The sequence below is a fragment of the Dryobates pubescens genome, chromosome 4 (genome assembly GCF_014839835.1).
Source record: "Dryobates pubescens isolate bDryPub1 chromosome 4, bDryPub1.pri, whole genome shotgun sequence".
In the NCBI taxonomy this organism is placed as follows: Eukaryota; Metazoa; Chordata; class Aves; order Piciformes; family Picidae; genus Dryobates; species Dryobates pubescens.
Genome location: NC_071615.1, coordinates 7,540,794 through 7,556,382, shown reverse-complemented (window position 1 = coordinate 7,556,382; position 15,589 = coordinate 7,540,794). Strand labels below are relative to the sequence as shown.

General features: G+C 40.8%; 1 protein-coding gene across 1 annotated transcript in view; it reads left to right on the top strand.

Moving 5' to 3' along the window:
• The first annotated feature begins 3,441 nt into the window (after positions 1-3,441).
• Positions 3,442-15,589, top strand: part of OTOA (otoancorin) — a 31,031-nt gene continuing 18,883 nt past the window's right edge. Inside the window, 12 exon segments of the mRNA XM_009899814.2 lie at positions 3,442-3,520; positions 3,846-3,874; positions 3,966-3,996; positions 4,090-4,117; positions 5,024-5,111; positions 6,542-6,673; positions 7,977-8,212; positions 8,429-8,532; positions 11,307-11,413; positions 11,820-11,959; positions 14,408-14,531; positions 14,903-15,118. Of these exon segments, the coding sequence (XP_009898116.2) occupies positions 3,442-3,520; positions 3,846-3,874; positions 3,966-3,996; positions 4,090-4,117; positions 5,024-5,111; positions 6,542-6,673; positions 7,977-8,212; positions 8,429-8,532; positions 11,307-11,413; positions 11,820-11,959; positions 14,408-14,531; positions 14,903-15,118 (1,314 nt within the window).

Genomic DNA, 15,589 nt, shown 5'->3' with positions numbered 1-15,589 from the left:
CTAACCCTAACCACCCTAAATGAAACCCTAAGCCTAACCATACCCTCTGACTCTAAGCCTTAACCCCAAAACCTAACCCTAACCATAAGCCTAACCCTAATCCTTAAACTTAAACCTAACCGTTACCTAAACCCTAACCCCTAGCCCTAACCCATACGAGTGCATTTGTATGTAGTTAGTGTCTACTCGCACAGACCATGCAAAGAAACTTGAGTCCAGTAGTTGATTAAATGGCTTGAAATACTATTAAGATGTCATCCCAGGAGACAAGTGCAAGTTCAATGTCTAAGTTCATTAGTGTAGGGCTTGGGGAACCTGCCTTGTCCCTCTGCTGTCCCTGTTCTGTGGATGACACTGTGCAAGTTGCACCTTGGTGTTATTGATGTGCAGTACTTTGCCATGGAGAGTAATTAAACTATCTGTTCTGTCAAGGTGGCACTGGATGTATTGCATCACAGGAAAGAGAGATGCTGTTACAAGGGGATGATTTAGTTGGAAACTTTTCAACTCAAAGTTGGAGCAACATCTCACAGAAACCACAGCTCCATTTGCTGGGTATTGCAGGTACAGTCAGTTCCTATTCTGCTCCGAGGAGTCCAGGGCCACCTGACTGTGCTTGGGTGGGGAGATGGGGGAAGCAGGGTGCTGTGCAGCACCAGCCTGGTCCTCTGTGTTTCCCCAAGCAACTTGTTGAGCTGTCTTCACCTCTGGAGGAGAAGCATTCGATTCTGCCTGCTGTGGGCGTCCTTCACCTTCTGGGCCCCTCAGCAGAGGAGCCTTCCCTCCCCTCTGGCTGAAGGCTGGGTTTTGCTGGGCAGACACCTGAGGCTGTGAGGCGGTGCTGGCCTCAGTCCCTGCCCCTGCTCTGGGGTCCGTGGCTGGAGCCGCCCAGTGTATTGCACTGCAAGCACGGGGACGGAGGCACACACAGCAGAGGCAGGTAAAATGCTGTGGGATCCTGGCTGTTCCCAGGAACCCACCATCTCTTCTCTTCTGCCCACCCCTTACTTCCCTCTCTTTTTTTTTCAGCCTGAACACTCAGCCTGAGGGTTCCCTCACTGCATGTAGGGCTTTTGTTGAGAGGTGCTGAAAGCCCAGCTGCAAGGGGGAGGATAGGCACTAGCAGTGCAAGGGCTTATCAGCAAGACTTCTGATTATGGGGTTAGCTTTCTGGTTATCAAGCTTCAGATAAGGCAGCTGCTGTGTCAGGGTGAATGATAATTGTCTAGGATTTCTGTACATGGAAGAGTGGCTCTTTAGGGAGCAAGAGGAGAAGGCAATCTAGGAGTTCCTCATATCCAGCAAGTTCTGCAAAGGTGGCATATCAGAGATCTGATCACAACTATTCTGGTGCAAAGGACCAGGGATATGCTGGATGGGATCTGCAAGAAATCTCTGCAGGGCGATTTGGGATTGTCAAGCAGTCTAGCTCCACTTGCAAAACTAGCTAGTTCATCCTGCAGATTGCTTTATCAAGCAGGGCTGTTTCATGCAAGACTTTTTCTGCACCTGCTAATTGTCTACTGGAGATGGTCAGGGTGAAGCATTTAATCTCCTTATATATTAATTTAGAGTGCTGTAATTAAAATACACTCCTGATCAAAGTGAATGAGTTGGAATAAATAAATTAGGATTGACATTGGTAGCATGATTTAAACTATGCAGAGTAATCAAATCTTGCTGCAAAATTAAGGCTTCAAAAGGCAGAAACAAACACAAGAAAGCTCATTGTCTAGGAAATCAGATACATTTGAATGAGAGACTCCCAAAAGAGTAGCTGAAAAAGGTTTCAGTGTGTGCAAGAACAGGACAGAGGAGATAGATTCTTAAAGTCTAATGTTTAAATTTTTCATCATCTGTCAGTTTGAGTTACTTGTAGTACAAGACTGAAGTTAAGTGTTTGCAATAGACTCAAGTACTGCTAGGGGCTGTTGAAAGATGTTTTCATAAAAGAGTACCTTGCTGATCCATGAGATTAAACAATCTGAAAAAGGCATTTGCATTTATCAAATGTTCAGATCTGGAACTCAAGCCATGGCAGGGGACTTTAAAAAAAAAAGGCCAAACCAAAAAAGAGAATGTGGGTCCTAATTCAACAAGAGAGGAAAAAAACTAACTAGGTCAGCTCAGTGTCAGAGTGAGGTTGGCCAACAGGGCCCTCGGTGTCATTTCTTAAAATCAGGACTAATGCTAGTGTAAGAAGCTGTAATCTGTAGAGCAGGGCATCATCTAGTATCTCAGAGTAATGAATTGTTTCACCTGTGGGAATGGTGACTGTCACAGCTGGACTGAGGGCCAGACTGATAGCAGAGGAAGGAAATCTTCTCTGCAGTAAACTTGATGCAATGTCAGTGGAGGTAGCTTATGGTTGTCAGCACCGTGGGGACATGGCTGCAGAAACACCTCCCTGAGTAAGACCTGCTCAGTCTCTGCTTCCTTTCCATCCCATTGCACTATTGCAATGTGTATCCTTGTCCTTCAGGAACTAGACTGAAAGCGCCACATTGATTTCATGTAGGACAACTGTGAGAGTGTCAGTCTTTTCTGATGAGACGCAGTGACACCCTGGTGACAAGCTCCAAATACCCTGTTGCTGCCCTTCCTGCTCATTTGTCTTTCCGAGATCTTTATGCCACATAGCGCATGGCAGCCCAGGCAGCAAGAGCTGCTAACACATATTTCTATAGAAACTATGTCCTTGCTGGTGATACATTTCCCATGAGTACAAAGGCTAAAGCTTTGATCTGTCTAAATGAAGTGGCATGATCTTGCACTCTGTATCACAAATGTGTAACTTTCCTTCTGCTTCCAAAGGACACAAAGGCACTTTCCCCTTTTTTGCAGAGTGACAGCAGCAAGGGAGGGGAGCACAACTTTACCCTGCACTGCCAGAGAGCAAGCAAAAGGCCCAGGCCCTCTGACATTTTGAGTTCAGAGATGTGCAAATGGAAGGTCCCAAACCTATTCTGTGTTAATCCTGCAGGCAGTTTAATGAGCTAGAAAAAGCTTAGAGTTTATTTGAGTATCTTTACTGTTTCCTTTTTGACTTTTCTGGTTTAGCTGAGTTTAAAAGGATTTGTCTGTGTGCTTGCTTTTACAGAACTACACTTAAGTCATATTGAGGTGGAATGTGGCTTAGTAAATAACCAGTGTTCATAGGAAGAAAACCAAAAGAGCTACTTGGTAAAATGGAAATAAATCTGGCTGCATATGCACACTTGGCAGACTTGTATTTGTATTGTATATGTATCTCCTGGAAAAATATCTGAAAACTTGGGAGAAAGTGCTTCTAGATCATTCTGATCTCTATCTGTACTCTACAGCTTAGGTTGTTTCAGATTTATAGCTACAAAGTTTTGGGAGAATATTGCCTTTTGATTCTGTTCTTTTTATTCTCCTTTTCAATCTAATATCTGCTGGTCCTAGTGGACACTAGAAGAAATGTCCAGACTTTTGAAGATCTGTTTCTTATTGGTATCAGTGAATCATGCTCAGATTACACACAGTCAGAACTCTGAAGGTAAGACCAGAGCTTCTGTCTGTGGGATGTCTTTTGTGTGAATGGAAAAAGCTGCACTTAGTAAAATAGGTGTGGTACTGTTTAGTAACTAGGACCATACTCGCTGCTCTCTTAATATTATGGAGCTATGCCAGCCAATAATTTAGCCAGGATTGCTTGTTATTTAATAACCTTTTATTTTCATTGTTTTTCCATAAATACATTTAATCAAAACTGCATCAAATGTGTATATAGTTTTGGTCACTGCATACAGTACATATTTGTGCATAACACAGTTGAATGGTGAAAGTTAAATCACTTTTAGTAATGGGATAATCTCTTACAGATTTGCCTCCGTTATTGCACAAAGCTGTGGTCAGTATTTTTATTTGATCTCTCTACTAACATTTTATATTATGATCTAATAATAATAATTGATTACATACATGTGTACTTTTTTCTTTAGGAGGAAGTAATAACTGGGAAATATCTCAATGGTAATGTACAAAATTGTTCTCACTTGTGCTTCTAAAAGGAACTTAAACTCACTACCACACCATAACTTTTTATGTTCCATTTTTCATGTGCAGCACTGCTTGATATACTTCATTTTCAAAGGTAATGTGTTACTCTCACCATCTTGATTTTTCAGCAGTATCTTGCACTTCAGGTATTATCTGCTTCACTTCCACAGAAATGGGTTCATTATGGATAGAATGAAATTGGCACACATGATTACTTTGATTTAGATCTCCTGTGAGGACTATTTCCTCTTAACAGGGAAAAAGCAAAAGCATGCACAGAATGAGGCTCAGAATAAATAACCTGATGCAGTTTAATTTTATTTTTTTGTTTATAATTAGCTTTGTTCCTATGTTTCAGAATGGTTTTTTTAAGGAAACTAGGTGCAGTTCCAGCTTTCTGTCCATCTCCCTCTTTCAGTCATGCTCTATCCTACCTCTGTACTGGTTGCTCCAGCTTCTGGCAACTTTTAAACCATTTACTAATTTTGTTTAAATTTGACAGAGCAGTTATAAGCCTCAAAGATAATTCCACTCCTACATATTTTGAGAAAATCAATGACTGTGTAAAGAAGACACACTGAGGTTAATGGCTCTGCTGAGGGAAAGGCAGCAGACATTAGTCACTGTGCTTTCTTTCTACAAGCAGATCAGAACAGGCATAATGGGATGCCAGGAGGCACACCTATGGCTCTGGACTATCCACAGCACAGCTTGTCTCTTGCCTGCAGATGGTACTAATGGCAATACATTGGAAAAGTGAGATTATTTTGGGTAGTTGTGGAGTTTGATGAAAAAAGCACCCCACACATGACCAATTCAATCCATTCCTCACTGAAGCGTGTATTTTCAGTGCATTAAATAGGTCAGCTATTCATCTGCCTAGGCCAGAAAGCTGAATACTTGTGTCATGGTGTTAACAGCAGTATTTGTTTCTCTTATGCTTGTTATTTTACCTGTTATATTATTTTACTGGCAGTTTTGGTCCTGTTTTCTCTTACAGTTCTAATGTCTGGACAGCAGATATGCTTACAAAAGTCATGGCCTATTTTCATGCTCAGGAAGGTACAGTTACTCTTAGCAGCCTGCAGGTTTGTGCCATTTAAAATGCATGAAAATGTTTATTTTTGAAGGCATTAAAAAGCAACCTAACTCTGCAGCCAAACTACATTGTCAATAATAGAGATGACTAATAGATCTACAGTGTAGCAGGGAAGTAGGAATAGGTCTGTGGTTGTCTTTTTCCTCTAAGATTGCAGGAGTATACAAGGCAGAAATAATAATAAAGAAGACCTTTCTGCTTTTCCTCTTATAGAAAGCAGGAATTAGAGTTTTCAGTGATAGTTTTTGAACTGAGTGTATACATGTGCTGTCATGCCATGTCTCCAGAAAATGGCAGGATTCTCCCATATTTTGATTGTGGTTGTAGTTTGCACTGCTCCTGAGCATCCTACAAAACATATCCAATATATCCAGTCTCTATACTCTGTTTTAGTAAATTATCAATGTGAAAGTGATACTCAAAGAAGTTGTTGTTCTTTATGCCTGGTCATTGTGATTAGTTATGGGTTGGTTTAAGTGGAGATGTAGCCTGCTAATGAAAACCTGGCCCCTCTCCCTCCTCCCTACCCACACACACACACACACATTGAAAAAGGAAAGTGTCAATCTCAGCCCCAGGCATTCCCAAAAGCCCATGGTCATGTACCTCCACAGCACTTGAACATTTCCCAATCTCCATTTCACTGTCACAGCACATCCCAGCCCATAGGACACTGACTCTGCCTCATGCCATTTGGTTAGATTCATTAACAGGCCTAGGCCTGGGCTGCAGACAAGGACCCATGTTAACATTTGTTGATGTCAATTCAAGCAAAGCAAAGGCAACAAAGAACAGTTTCAATTTAGACTCCAAACCAATTCTGAAACAATTCTGTCAGGAATTAAACAGGATTTTACTCCAGTCTGGTGCTAATGAGCTTTGTAGTGCTTTCTGTTCCGCTGGTGTAATTCCCTTTTGGTTTTCAAAGCAGGCACGATGAGATTGTTAACTGGTAATGCAGTCTGGTGGGAGAGAGAATATTTTTGCCATACAACCTGATACAAAATTTTCCTCCCATCTAATTGCACATTTCCTTCCCTTTTAAAAGTAATGATATGCACATGATACCTGTTTTTTGCGCTCTTTCAAAGTTCAATTTTCACAGCTGTGCTGTGTGAAGCAGAAAAATGTTATTGCTCTTGTTTTATGAATTGAGAAACTGAGGCACTGGATGATTCACCGAAGAGGACCTACTCATGAAGCCAAGAACAGGATCTAAAAATTTCTGTCTTTCAGAATTACATTAAGATTACTTTTGTTTACAGTTTGTGCTGAGTGTAGTTATTCTAGTCATCAAAACAGACAGTACAGGAGCTAGGCTCTTCTCTCTCCATCAGCAGAGATTTTCAGGGAGTGAAAGATGCCTCTGGTACAACAGTACAAGTTTTTTGTACATTATACATATTTTTCTGTACTTAGATGTCCATAAAAAGTTACCTGAAGAACCTTTTGTACCAGCCTAGGCAGCTGTTAACTGAATTTCAACAGCTTGATCAGCAGCAGTTCCAAACTGCAATGAAGTATCTCTTCAACAGCAGAAAGGATCATCTTGTAAGTAACTTTGCACTTGTGAAAAAGAAAAGTTGCTGTCAATGATTTAGATGAATGGGAAAGGTCTCTCTGTAGTCTGCAATGAAGTATCTCTTCAACAACAGAAAGGATCATCTTGTAAGTAACTTTACAGTTGTGAAAAAGTTGCTATCAATGGTTTAGATAAATGGGAAAGGTCTCTCTGTAATCAGTGAGAGAAATGCATCTCCAGAGAATGATTCAACTTCCTATGCAAGCATCTAAGGTAGGTAGGACCGGTTGTTCTCAGGGAGTATCTGCTTCTCTTCAGTGGCTAGAAGAGAGCCAAGATGGCTAAACAAGGTGAAATTAGTCGGCCTGTGGTATGTTCCCTATGTGACCCATCATAAAAGTCTTGCTCAAAGTCAATGAGTCTCACTTGGAGAGGACTACCTGATCCTGCAGAGAGGATCTCCACTGCAGGGGTGGGATCATAGTCTGATGTATGAGCCCACTTGCCATCTTTCCTGTTGAGAGGGCCTCCAGCATGGGTATTGCTGAGTGGGTGGAGATTAATCTGGGAGAAAGAGAGAGTGTTTCCCCAGAGACATGAGGTGACTGCCCAGAACAAACAGTGTATAATCCACTGTTCAAACAATGGAGGTGCAGCTCCTGCTGCCAAAGCACACAGGATAGGTGTGCAGCATGCAGGGGGAGCCAGAGCAGGAGAGCATAAGGCCTTTCAATAAACTCTAGATTCCATCTTCTCCAACAGCATACCCAGTTCTTGTAGGGCTGCATGAACAAATTACCAAACCTGGGACTACCAGCTCAGAACAGCCTGCCCTAGACATGTTGGCTTGTGAGACAGAGCAACCTAATAATCCTTCCCCAACTAGGGCGACTTTATTCCCTGGGGTTGGCTCTTTCATTTTGACCCATCCTCTGAAGGGGATTTTGTAGTAATGACTGCAAGAAATACTGCATGGGGAAATGTCTATTCTAGAGATATCTACTTATTAAAATAGATATGAAATAATACCCCTTCAGTTCTGAGATAATTTAATTTTCCAAGTAATTAATTCTTTTGTGAGAGCACACGCTATAACTTCAGCTATTTGGATTACTTTTCTGGTTTTTGCTTTGATACTTGTCAAAAGATTCAGGCTGGTCTTTGGCCAATGCCAGAAAGGAATTATCTGAAATAATGCAACCAAGCACTATTTTGCAGCTATTTTTCCTGAGAACAAAATCATATTTTTTTGTAGAGTGCTTTCTGTTAGACTTGGAAAGGAGCAATATATTGAATTAACGAGATATTCTTTTAACCTTTTGTTGCTTGCAGGAAATTGGAAATATTATTCTTGACTGGGACAAGACTAGAGAGAAAATTTTTCAAAGCCCAGGAGTAAACAGGACCTTGTTCCTTGTGACACTGGACAAATGCTTTGTGGCTATGAATGCTCTGGACTGTGTGGATATCCTCAGCCAGGTTTTGCATGTGTCAGCAGCAAGCTATCTCCAACCTGATATCATTGGGAGCCTCCCCAGCTTTCTTCTGGAGGATGCTTTCAAAAACTTGTAAGCCATTTCTTTGCCAGACATAAGGAATACTATGTAATATTTGCTGACTGTATAGATTTTTAAAAAGAGGTTACTGCATGGTCTGAGTCTGTTTTCCAGATACAGCTTTCTGCTTGCATTGCTGTTTCTAAAGACATTTATCCATGTGCAGGATTTAAAGCAAACAGTGAATTCGTTAGTGAACGTACATTAACGTGCCCTTGTTTCACTCAGATCAGCGGTGTTCAAGGACCTCTATGACCAAACCTCAGCAAACACACAGAGGGCTCTGTATGGCTGGATGAAGCAGATTCTACAAAAATCCCATAACATGAGTGGTACATTAGGTACAAAGGATTTCTTTCTTGCTTATTTTAAGATTAAAAAAAAGATCAGCTAAAGGCCTATGCATTGTATTGAATGGTTTCCCAAATTTAACACAGGGCCATGTAAGAGTAGATGTCTTGAATACCTTTGCTTCAGAATACAGAAAACATAATAGGTTTGGTTTCACAGCAAGTAGTTCTCCAAGGACACTTGCTTTTCATCTCTTCTGCACAGAGCTGTGCTCAAATCCTTTTTTCTAAGACTTAAATAGGATACAGTTGTGAGGTACTCTGCACAGGCATGTTGTTCACTTCTGCACTCCTATCCAGACTAGAAAGAGAGCTCTCAGAACTTGTGTCTCAGAAGATACTAGCCAATGCACTGTTTAAAAATGCAAAACAAATGCAGGATGTTGTGAAAGTTTTACTGCCCATGGCACTGACTCGCTCAGAAAAGGGACAAAATAAAAAGTGAATTAATTCTGGGTTTTATGCATTTTGCCCACATCTGTTTGCTTTGTTAATGATTCTTAAACAGATGTGCCACAGCTGGGACAGTGCAGGACGGGCTCCACGAGGGGGCTGTAAAGCGGCAACAGCATCAGAGCCAATGCTTGGGTTTCACTGAGCATCCTGGCAGCGCTGTCAGGGGAGCATTTTACTTGTAGATGTATCTGTTCTTCCCCTTCACAGGAAATCAAAACCAAAATGTCCCCTTGCCCCAGTCGAGCTAAATTTGGTTTCTGGGACTGCTGCTGGTTCAAAATAGAATAACCCATTAAGTGGCAGAGAGGAAGCTGATGATAGTGCTGTGAGGTGGTACTACTGCCAGTGCCTTACTGGGGAAGCAAAGATGCAAAACTTGCCTAATGATACTTGGTAGTCCTTGGAAAATCTCAGAGCATCAGACATCGTGGGCTGTGTCTGAAACATCAGTGAACCCACAGTTTCTAAAAGGTCACTCAGCTCAGGAGAAACTGAGAATTACCATGTCTTACCTCCTGGTTGCTGCTTCAGGTGCAAAGCATTGCAGATACAGTGAATCCACCCCAGAAAGCATTGGGTGTGGACTGATTACCAGCTGCTCCTGGTTACATGAGCTGCAGAACCCATCAGCCCTGAGCGGGAACAGTTGGACTGCTACCAATATCCAGGTTGGCAAGTCTAAAGCTCACTCAAGTGAGCTGCACACCACGTGCCACAGCACAGAGCATGGGACAACAGAAGAGTCCTGCAGTGGTCTGATTTAATCACTTTAACTTTGTATGTGCCTGGCACTGGGCTCACCTGAGATGGGGATCAGCCCACCACAGCTCACTGAAACTCAGCAGAACAAAAACCAGCTTGAAAGAAGCCTCAAATTCATGGTGCTTATGGGGTCACCTTGAAGAATTTTTGCTAATACTGGTGACAGCTTGTCACTGTGTCTCTGTTGTGCCTGCAGAAATGCAGGGGTCTTCTCCATCATCCTGCATTTCCCTGCTATGTCAGGAAGCCCCTGCAGCTGAATCACTTGGTGAGCAGGAGATGACACATGGCTTCTATGTCTTAGAGTCAAGCCTTTTAAGAAATGTCTTTATCACTCACCCAATCACGTTTCTTATATTATAAATGTTGAATTATTCACAAATTAAGCATCTTGGTAGCCCTTGCAAAAAGAGGAGGCTGTAACTTGAATTTCTTTACCTTACTTTAAAAGAACAGAAGAGGTTTTGGGGATCATGGTTACCATGGTTAGTAACTGCAAGGCTTTTTTCTTCTTAATCCCACAGTCAACATCCTTAAATTGTGCTAGTTTTTGTTTAACTCTTCTATCATAGCTTTGAACTCTGTTAATACTCCTGGTAATGGAATATCACTGTCAAAAATGGAGGCCTGACAGGTCTGCTGGGAGCATCGTTGTGTCTCAGCTAAGGAGCTTAGATCTGTGCTTTCAAAAGAAATCACTTAGTGAATGGAGTTCTTCAGCTTCTGATACTTAGAGGCTGTTTCTTTTCAGATGCTGAAAACTTCAAAGTGCACTGGCAATTTTAACAGAGTTGTGAATATCAGCACTGCTAAGATGTATGTTCAGAGGTATCACAGGTTGAGCCATCCAAATTGTCACACCTGGGCAAAACCACTGTCTTCGTGGCTCAGAGTATGCACCTAGTCCAGAAGTAGTGTTTTTTCCTCAGGGGTATTTGGATCTTGATTTCATTTTCAGTCCTTGGCAGAATGTTACTCAGTGAATGCCATTTTTAAACTGTCAGACAGTGTTTTGTATTTTTTTAGCCAATCAGTTTCCATGAAGGTACATGAAGGATTTTTCATTTTTCTCCATTATTGCTTTTGCATATTGCTGAAATAAGTGGTATCATCAACAATGATATATGAGGTGTATAAAGGGCTACAAACTATCATGTCTTCCTGGTGTTCTTAAATAATATAGTTGATTAGGAAAACTGAATATAAAAAAATGCTGCTCTGTTGGTTTAATTTTTCCTGTCCCATACTTCATGTGTTTTCTGTTTTGCCAACAGAAAGCATTAACCATTTGCATTTGCAACCATTTGAGACATTTGAAACACTATTTCATCTTCATTAAAAAAATGTATGGGCTCACAAAAATGTAGTGCTGAAATCTAGCAAATGGAGGGGACCTGACTCTCTCTGCTAAAGATTTTTTTCTGATTTGCAGACCCATTTTCTTTTATTAGTTGCCAATAACCATATACTGGGTACAATAGATTTGAAAACAATCATTGCTTTCTTTAATACTGTAGTATTTGTTATGTACAAAACAGAGTTCAATGAATCCACTTCCTGGGTGAGTGCAGAAAGTTTATGGATTTTGGGAAGATTCATGGTCCACCTCCCTTTAGAAGAAATTCTGAAAATTAATCTCAATGAAGTAAGTAACAAAATGTGGTTGGATAGATCATTGTTAAGTGGTGTCAACTACAAAGAGTATGAACACAAATGCAAACTTAAGCATGAAAAAGAAGTTTTCACATTTTAGTTACTTAAATATAAAATGACTCCAAATCCATTGCCAACCAAATATTCCTCTGGTTTTGGAGTCTGAAAGTGCCTATCGTTAATCTGCAATTATTTGTGTCTTCTGTGACTTTTGCTGAAAGACAGGGACCAATGATAGAAGACCTTCAATTTTTTTGACAGAGAATTGCTCACTCACCTTTTCCTTCAAAAATGCTGTATTATTTCAATCTACTTCCTCTCTCTGTAAGTCAATTAATCTAGTGTAAAACACATTTTACTGACTGTATTTAATGCATGATTTTGTTTGTGCTGGTCAGATAAGACTATTCATTAGCTATGACAATGCGACAAAGCAGTTGGACACAGTGTATGATATCACCCCAGAGCTTGCACAAGCTTTCCTGGAAAGAATAAACTCATCAGGATTTGATATGAGAAACACTTCCACTATCTACAGGCAAGACTGCTTTTCTTTTTCTTTTATGGTAGTATATGGAGAGAATGAATAAGTAAGGAGGAAAGAGAGGAGCACTAAGTAGCTGCTGATATTGTTGATGTGGCATATCTTTTTCCTTCCAGCAGAAAAATGTAGGCTGAAATCCAACCCTGTTTAGCAACAACAAAGAATTGCTATTTCATGAATTTTTGGAGGTGTGCCTAATAAGCTAATGCTTTGTCTCCTGCTCCACAGCAAAGAGTTGTCTGTAGTATTAGTAGGAGGACTACAGCAGTATCTGGGGGACCCAGTCAAGGCTCCATCACATTGTGCAGTACAGCAATAAAATAAATTGAGATAGCTGGACATGAGCTGCCTTGGCTGTTTGAATCACAGAAGATGGAGGTGTTTTGTGGAAATCATGTTACAGTTAGGACTGAAGGAAGAAATCTTAGCTCATGCCAGGCAGGACTACAAGAGTATTTTAATTGGCATGAGTATCAACAAAGAGGCCACAAAGTAAAGAGGTATAAAGCCCATCATGCTCTTTAGGTTCTGCAAGGTTTAAATGCATGTGACTGTTCTGTGTGTACGCAGGGAACTGCCTTTTCAGGGCTGTCACACTGACACTGGACTTACTTTCATAATGATAAAAACACAACCAGAAGAAACTGCTCTTACTCATAAATACGCAGTGAGCTACCTGCGAGAGTGCTGTACTGCACATTCACATGTACACACTCATGTAAATGGATGTATTTAGTCCCAAGACACCACTGGCTGAACTTATTTGTAGTCTCCTTGGGGGATACCTTGGAGTTTTAAACTAATGGAGGGTATGTTTTATGGCTTCAGAGCTCCTGTCATTGTTGCAGTGTAACTCCCTGACTCCCAGGCAGTACTGCTGATTGTCAGAGATGCAAGCGAGAGAGGAATTGTGCCCACACTCTACATTTCAGTGTCAGAAATCTCAAAAATTATTCTACCACTCATGAGAGGTGCCACATTCTCACAGATGAGCAAAATGTCATGCTCCATAATCCTTAATATATTCCATTTTTACAACACACTTACTTTATACGACTCACTTTAAACATACTGATGATTTAAATACACTTTTAAGAACTAGCAGTATTCATTGCTGCTGATCCCGAAGGAGATGAAGAGCTCTTGGTGGCTGTGCAATAATGCATCAGAGGGTAATTATTTGTTATAAAAATGCAGTTACAGATGTTTCTCTGATTTGTGTGTCGGCTGGATGATGTCCCATGAATTCAGATGGGCTGCTGAAGCAGTATCTTCTTGTATTGCTAAGCAAGTTGTTATTGAGGGACTAGAGGAACTAAATGCTAAGCCTTTCTGCACTGCAGAATTTCACTGAGTTTGTGGTAGTGCTGCAGCACTGCCTGATGTTGATTTAGTCCACATCTGGACTTTATTGCCCAGACTCTGTCCATACCTCCATCACCGACTTGATAAAAACCAGAGAGGAAAGCTGGGCTTTTTAGGTTCTTGTCCTGTGTAAATGATAAAAGCCAAGACTAGTTGTTTATAGGGACAGGGGATTGTTACAGGCTTTCTGCAAACAGATTCACCACCATCATGATGAAGTTTGAAGTCCAGAGAGAGGGATGTGCAATCAGACCTTCTGTGCCAGGCTGCAGGTAATGGCAGCAAATAGGCAAAGGGCCTAAAGCTGAAGGCTGCATACAGCAGGTGCTTACCTGTAACAGAGTGACTGCTTCTCTCCACCTGCTGTGGTGTGGTTGCACTTTACAGAGGTTAATGGAAATGCTGACTTCAATATTACAGCATGGGTACTGTGAAGAAAAATGAGCTCTGCATCTGGTTCACAACACTGCCTTGCAAACTGCTGTGCTGGCACAACTGAGACCGGGAGCCTCAAGGTGTTTTCTCCTAGCCAGTGTTGAACTGGACACATCTCCATCCATCAGCCATCAGTGTTTGATGTGAAATACAGCAGTTGTTATTTAAACCTGTAACAATACAGAAACTGACTGCTGCTCTCACATGTGAATGAGATCTGTTGCATGTGAAATCCAAGCAGGGGTTAGAGCTCAAAACACCAATCCAGATAAGAACTCAGCAAGCCACTTCTAGAGACTGATTTAGCCTTCTTTTTCCAAGGAGAGATTACACTGAAAATTCTGCTGAGGGGAATAGAGTTGTTATCTGGAAAAATCCAGCCATGGAGAAATGGAATAAGGAAAGTGAACTTTTTGACAGTACAAGCAATCTGGTAGAGTTCAGCTGAATACAGAGAACAATGTGTGTGTCTTATAGCCCAGTTTCAGGCCATGTGGAGTTTTAAAGCCTACAGTTTAAGGCAGTAGCCACAGAAATTATTCAGTTTTGGTGCACAGGTAGGATATGCCACACACTATTTCAGTTTCCTGAGAATGATATCTTCTATGTCAAAAGTTAGTTAATGTATTTTCATCTATACAGGCTAGGTTTATTGGTTTGCTTTTATGGTGACACGGAACAGATGGATGCTGCTGTGTCCCGGGCTTTACTTCATCAAATGATTAAATGCAATCAATTGAGAAGCTTCCAGGCTGAGGTTCAGAAGGTGAGTACAATACACATTCTTCTTGGCTATCCTAGTCCTGAAAACAGAGGAGGAAGAACATTCTTTTTGCATTTGGAAAGAAAAGAATGAAAAGTTACTGGGATCTAAGAAAGAAGTGGAAATAATTTTTGATCATTTAATGCAAAGAATGAAAGACATTTTGGGTGTTTTTACTGTGGTTGTTCTTTTCTCTCTGTTTCCTCCTGTTCCATATTCTTTTGATAACAGTATTTTTGATTTTTTAAGAAGTGTATGGTCACTAAATGGTTGTCATTGCCTATTGCAGAAACTCTAGTCAAAGTTTTGAGTGATAATGAAACCTGGTTCTTGTCAGACTTCTGTTTCCCATCTGATTTTATTATTTACTTTAGCTCAAATCTCAACTCCTGAACATTGCCATGCAAAACCAGACGTTGAATGATATCCTTGGATCTCTGTCAGATGCTGTGGTTGGAATAACTTCAAGTCAGCTGGAATCTTTGTCACCTGAAGCAGTACATAATGCTATTGCAACATTAAACCAAGTCTCTGGGTGGGCAAAAAGCCAAGTTATGATTTTATCCAGTAAATATCTCTCTTATGAAAAGGTACCTCTGCTAATAGCTTTCTTACCTTCTGTTTTTAAAAGTGAAATGGCTTTCTCTAAACAACAGCTCCAGATTTTGGAAAGTTTAGTAGAAGACTTCTGAAAATGTTGCTTTAATCAACTAAAAACATCCAATACTGCACCTCCCAAATTAAGTCTCTAGTAATGGAGAGAACAACTCTTTGAATTTGGTGCTTGTATATATTGTTTTGTCTGTATCATTGCCCTAAGCAGAATTTGCATGATCAGAAATCCCAGGTTATAGATTCAAACATACTGCAATGGAAGGAATCAGGATCCTCTCTCAAATTAAAAGAAACCCAAAACCAACAAAAATAACAACCTTCAGAGAAAATTGTGGATTTATTCCCTGGACAATCTTGTCAGAGTTGAACGATGTCTGAGGGAAGTGCATCCCCAGGCAAGAAATGTTACTAAGTATGCAACAATAATAGTTTTGATTTATTTATTA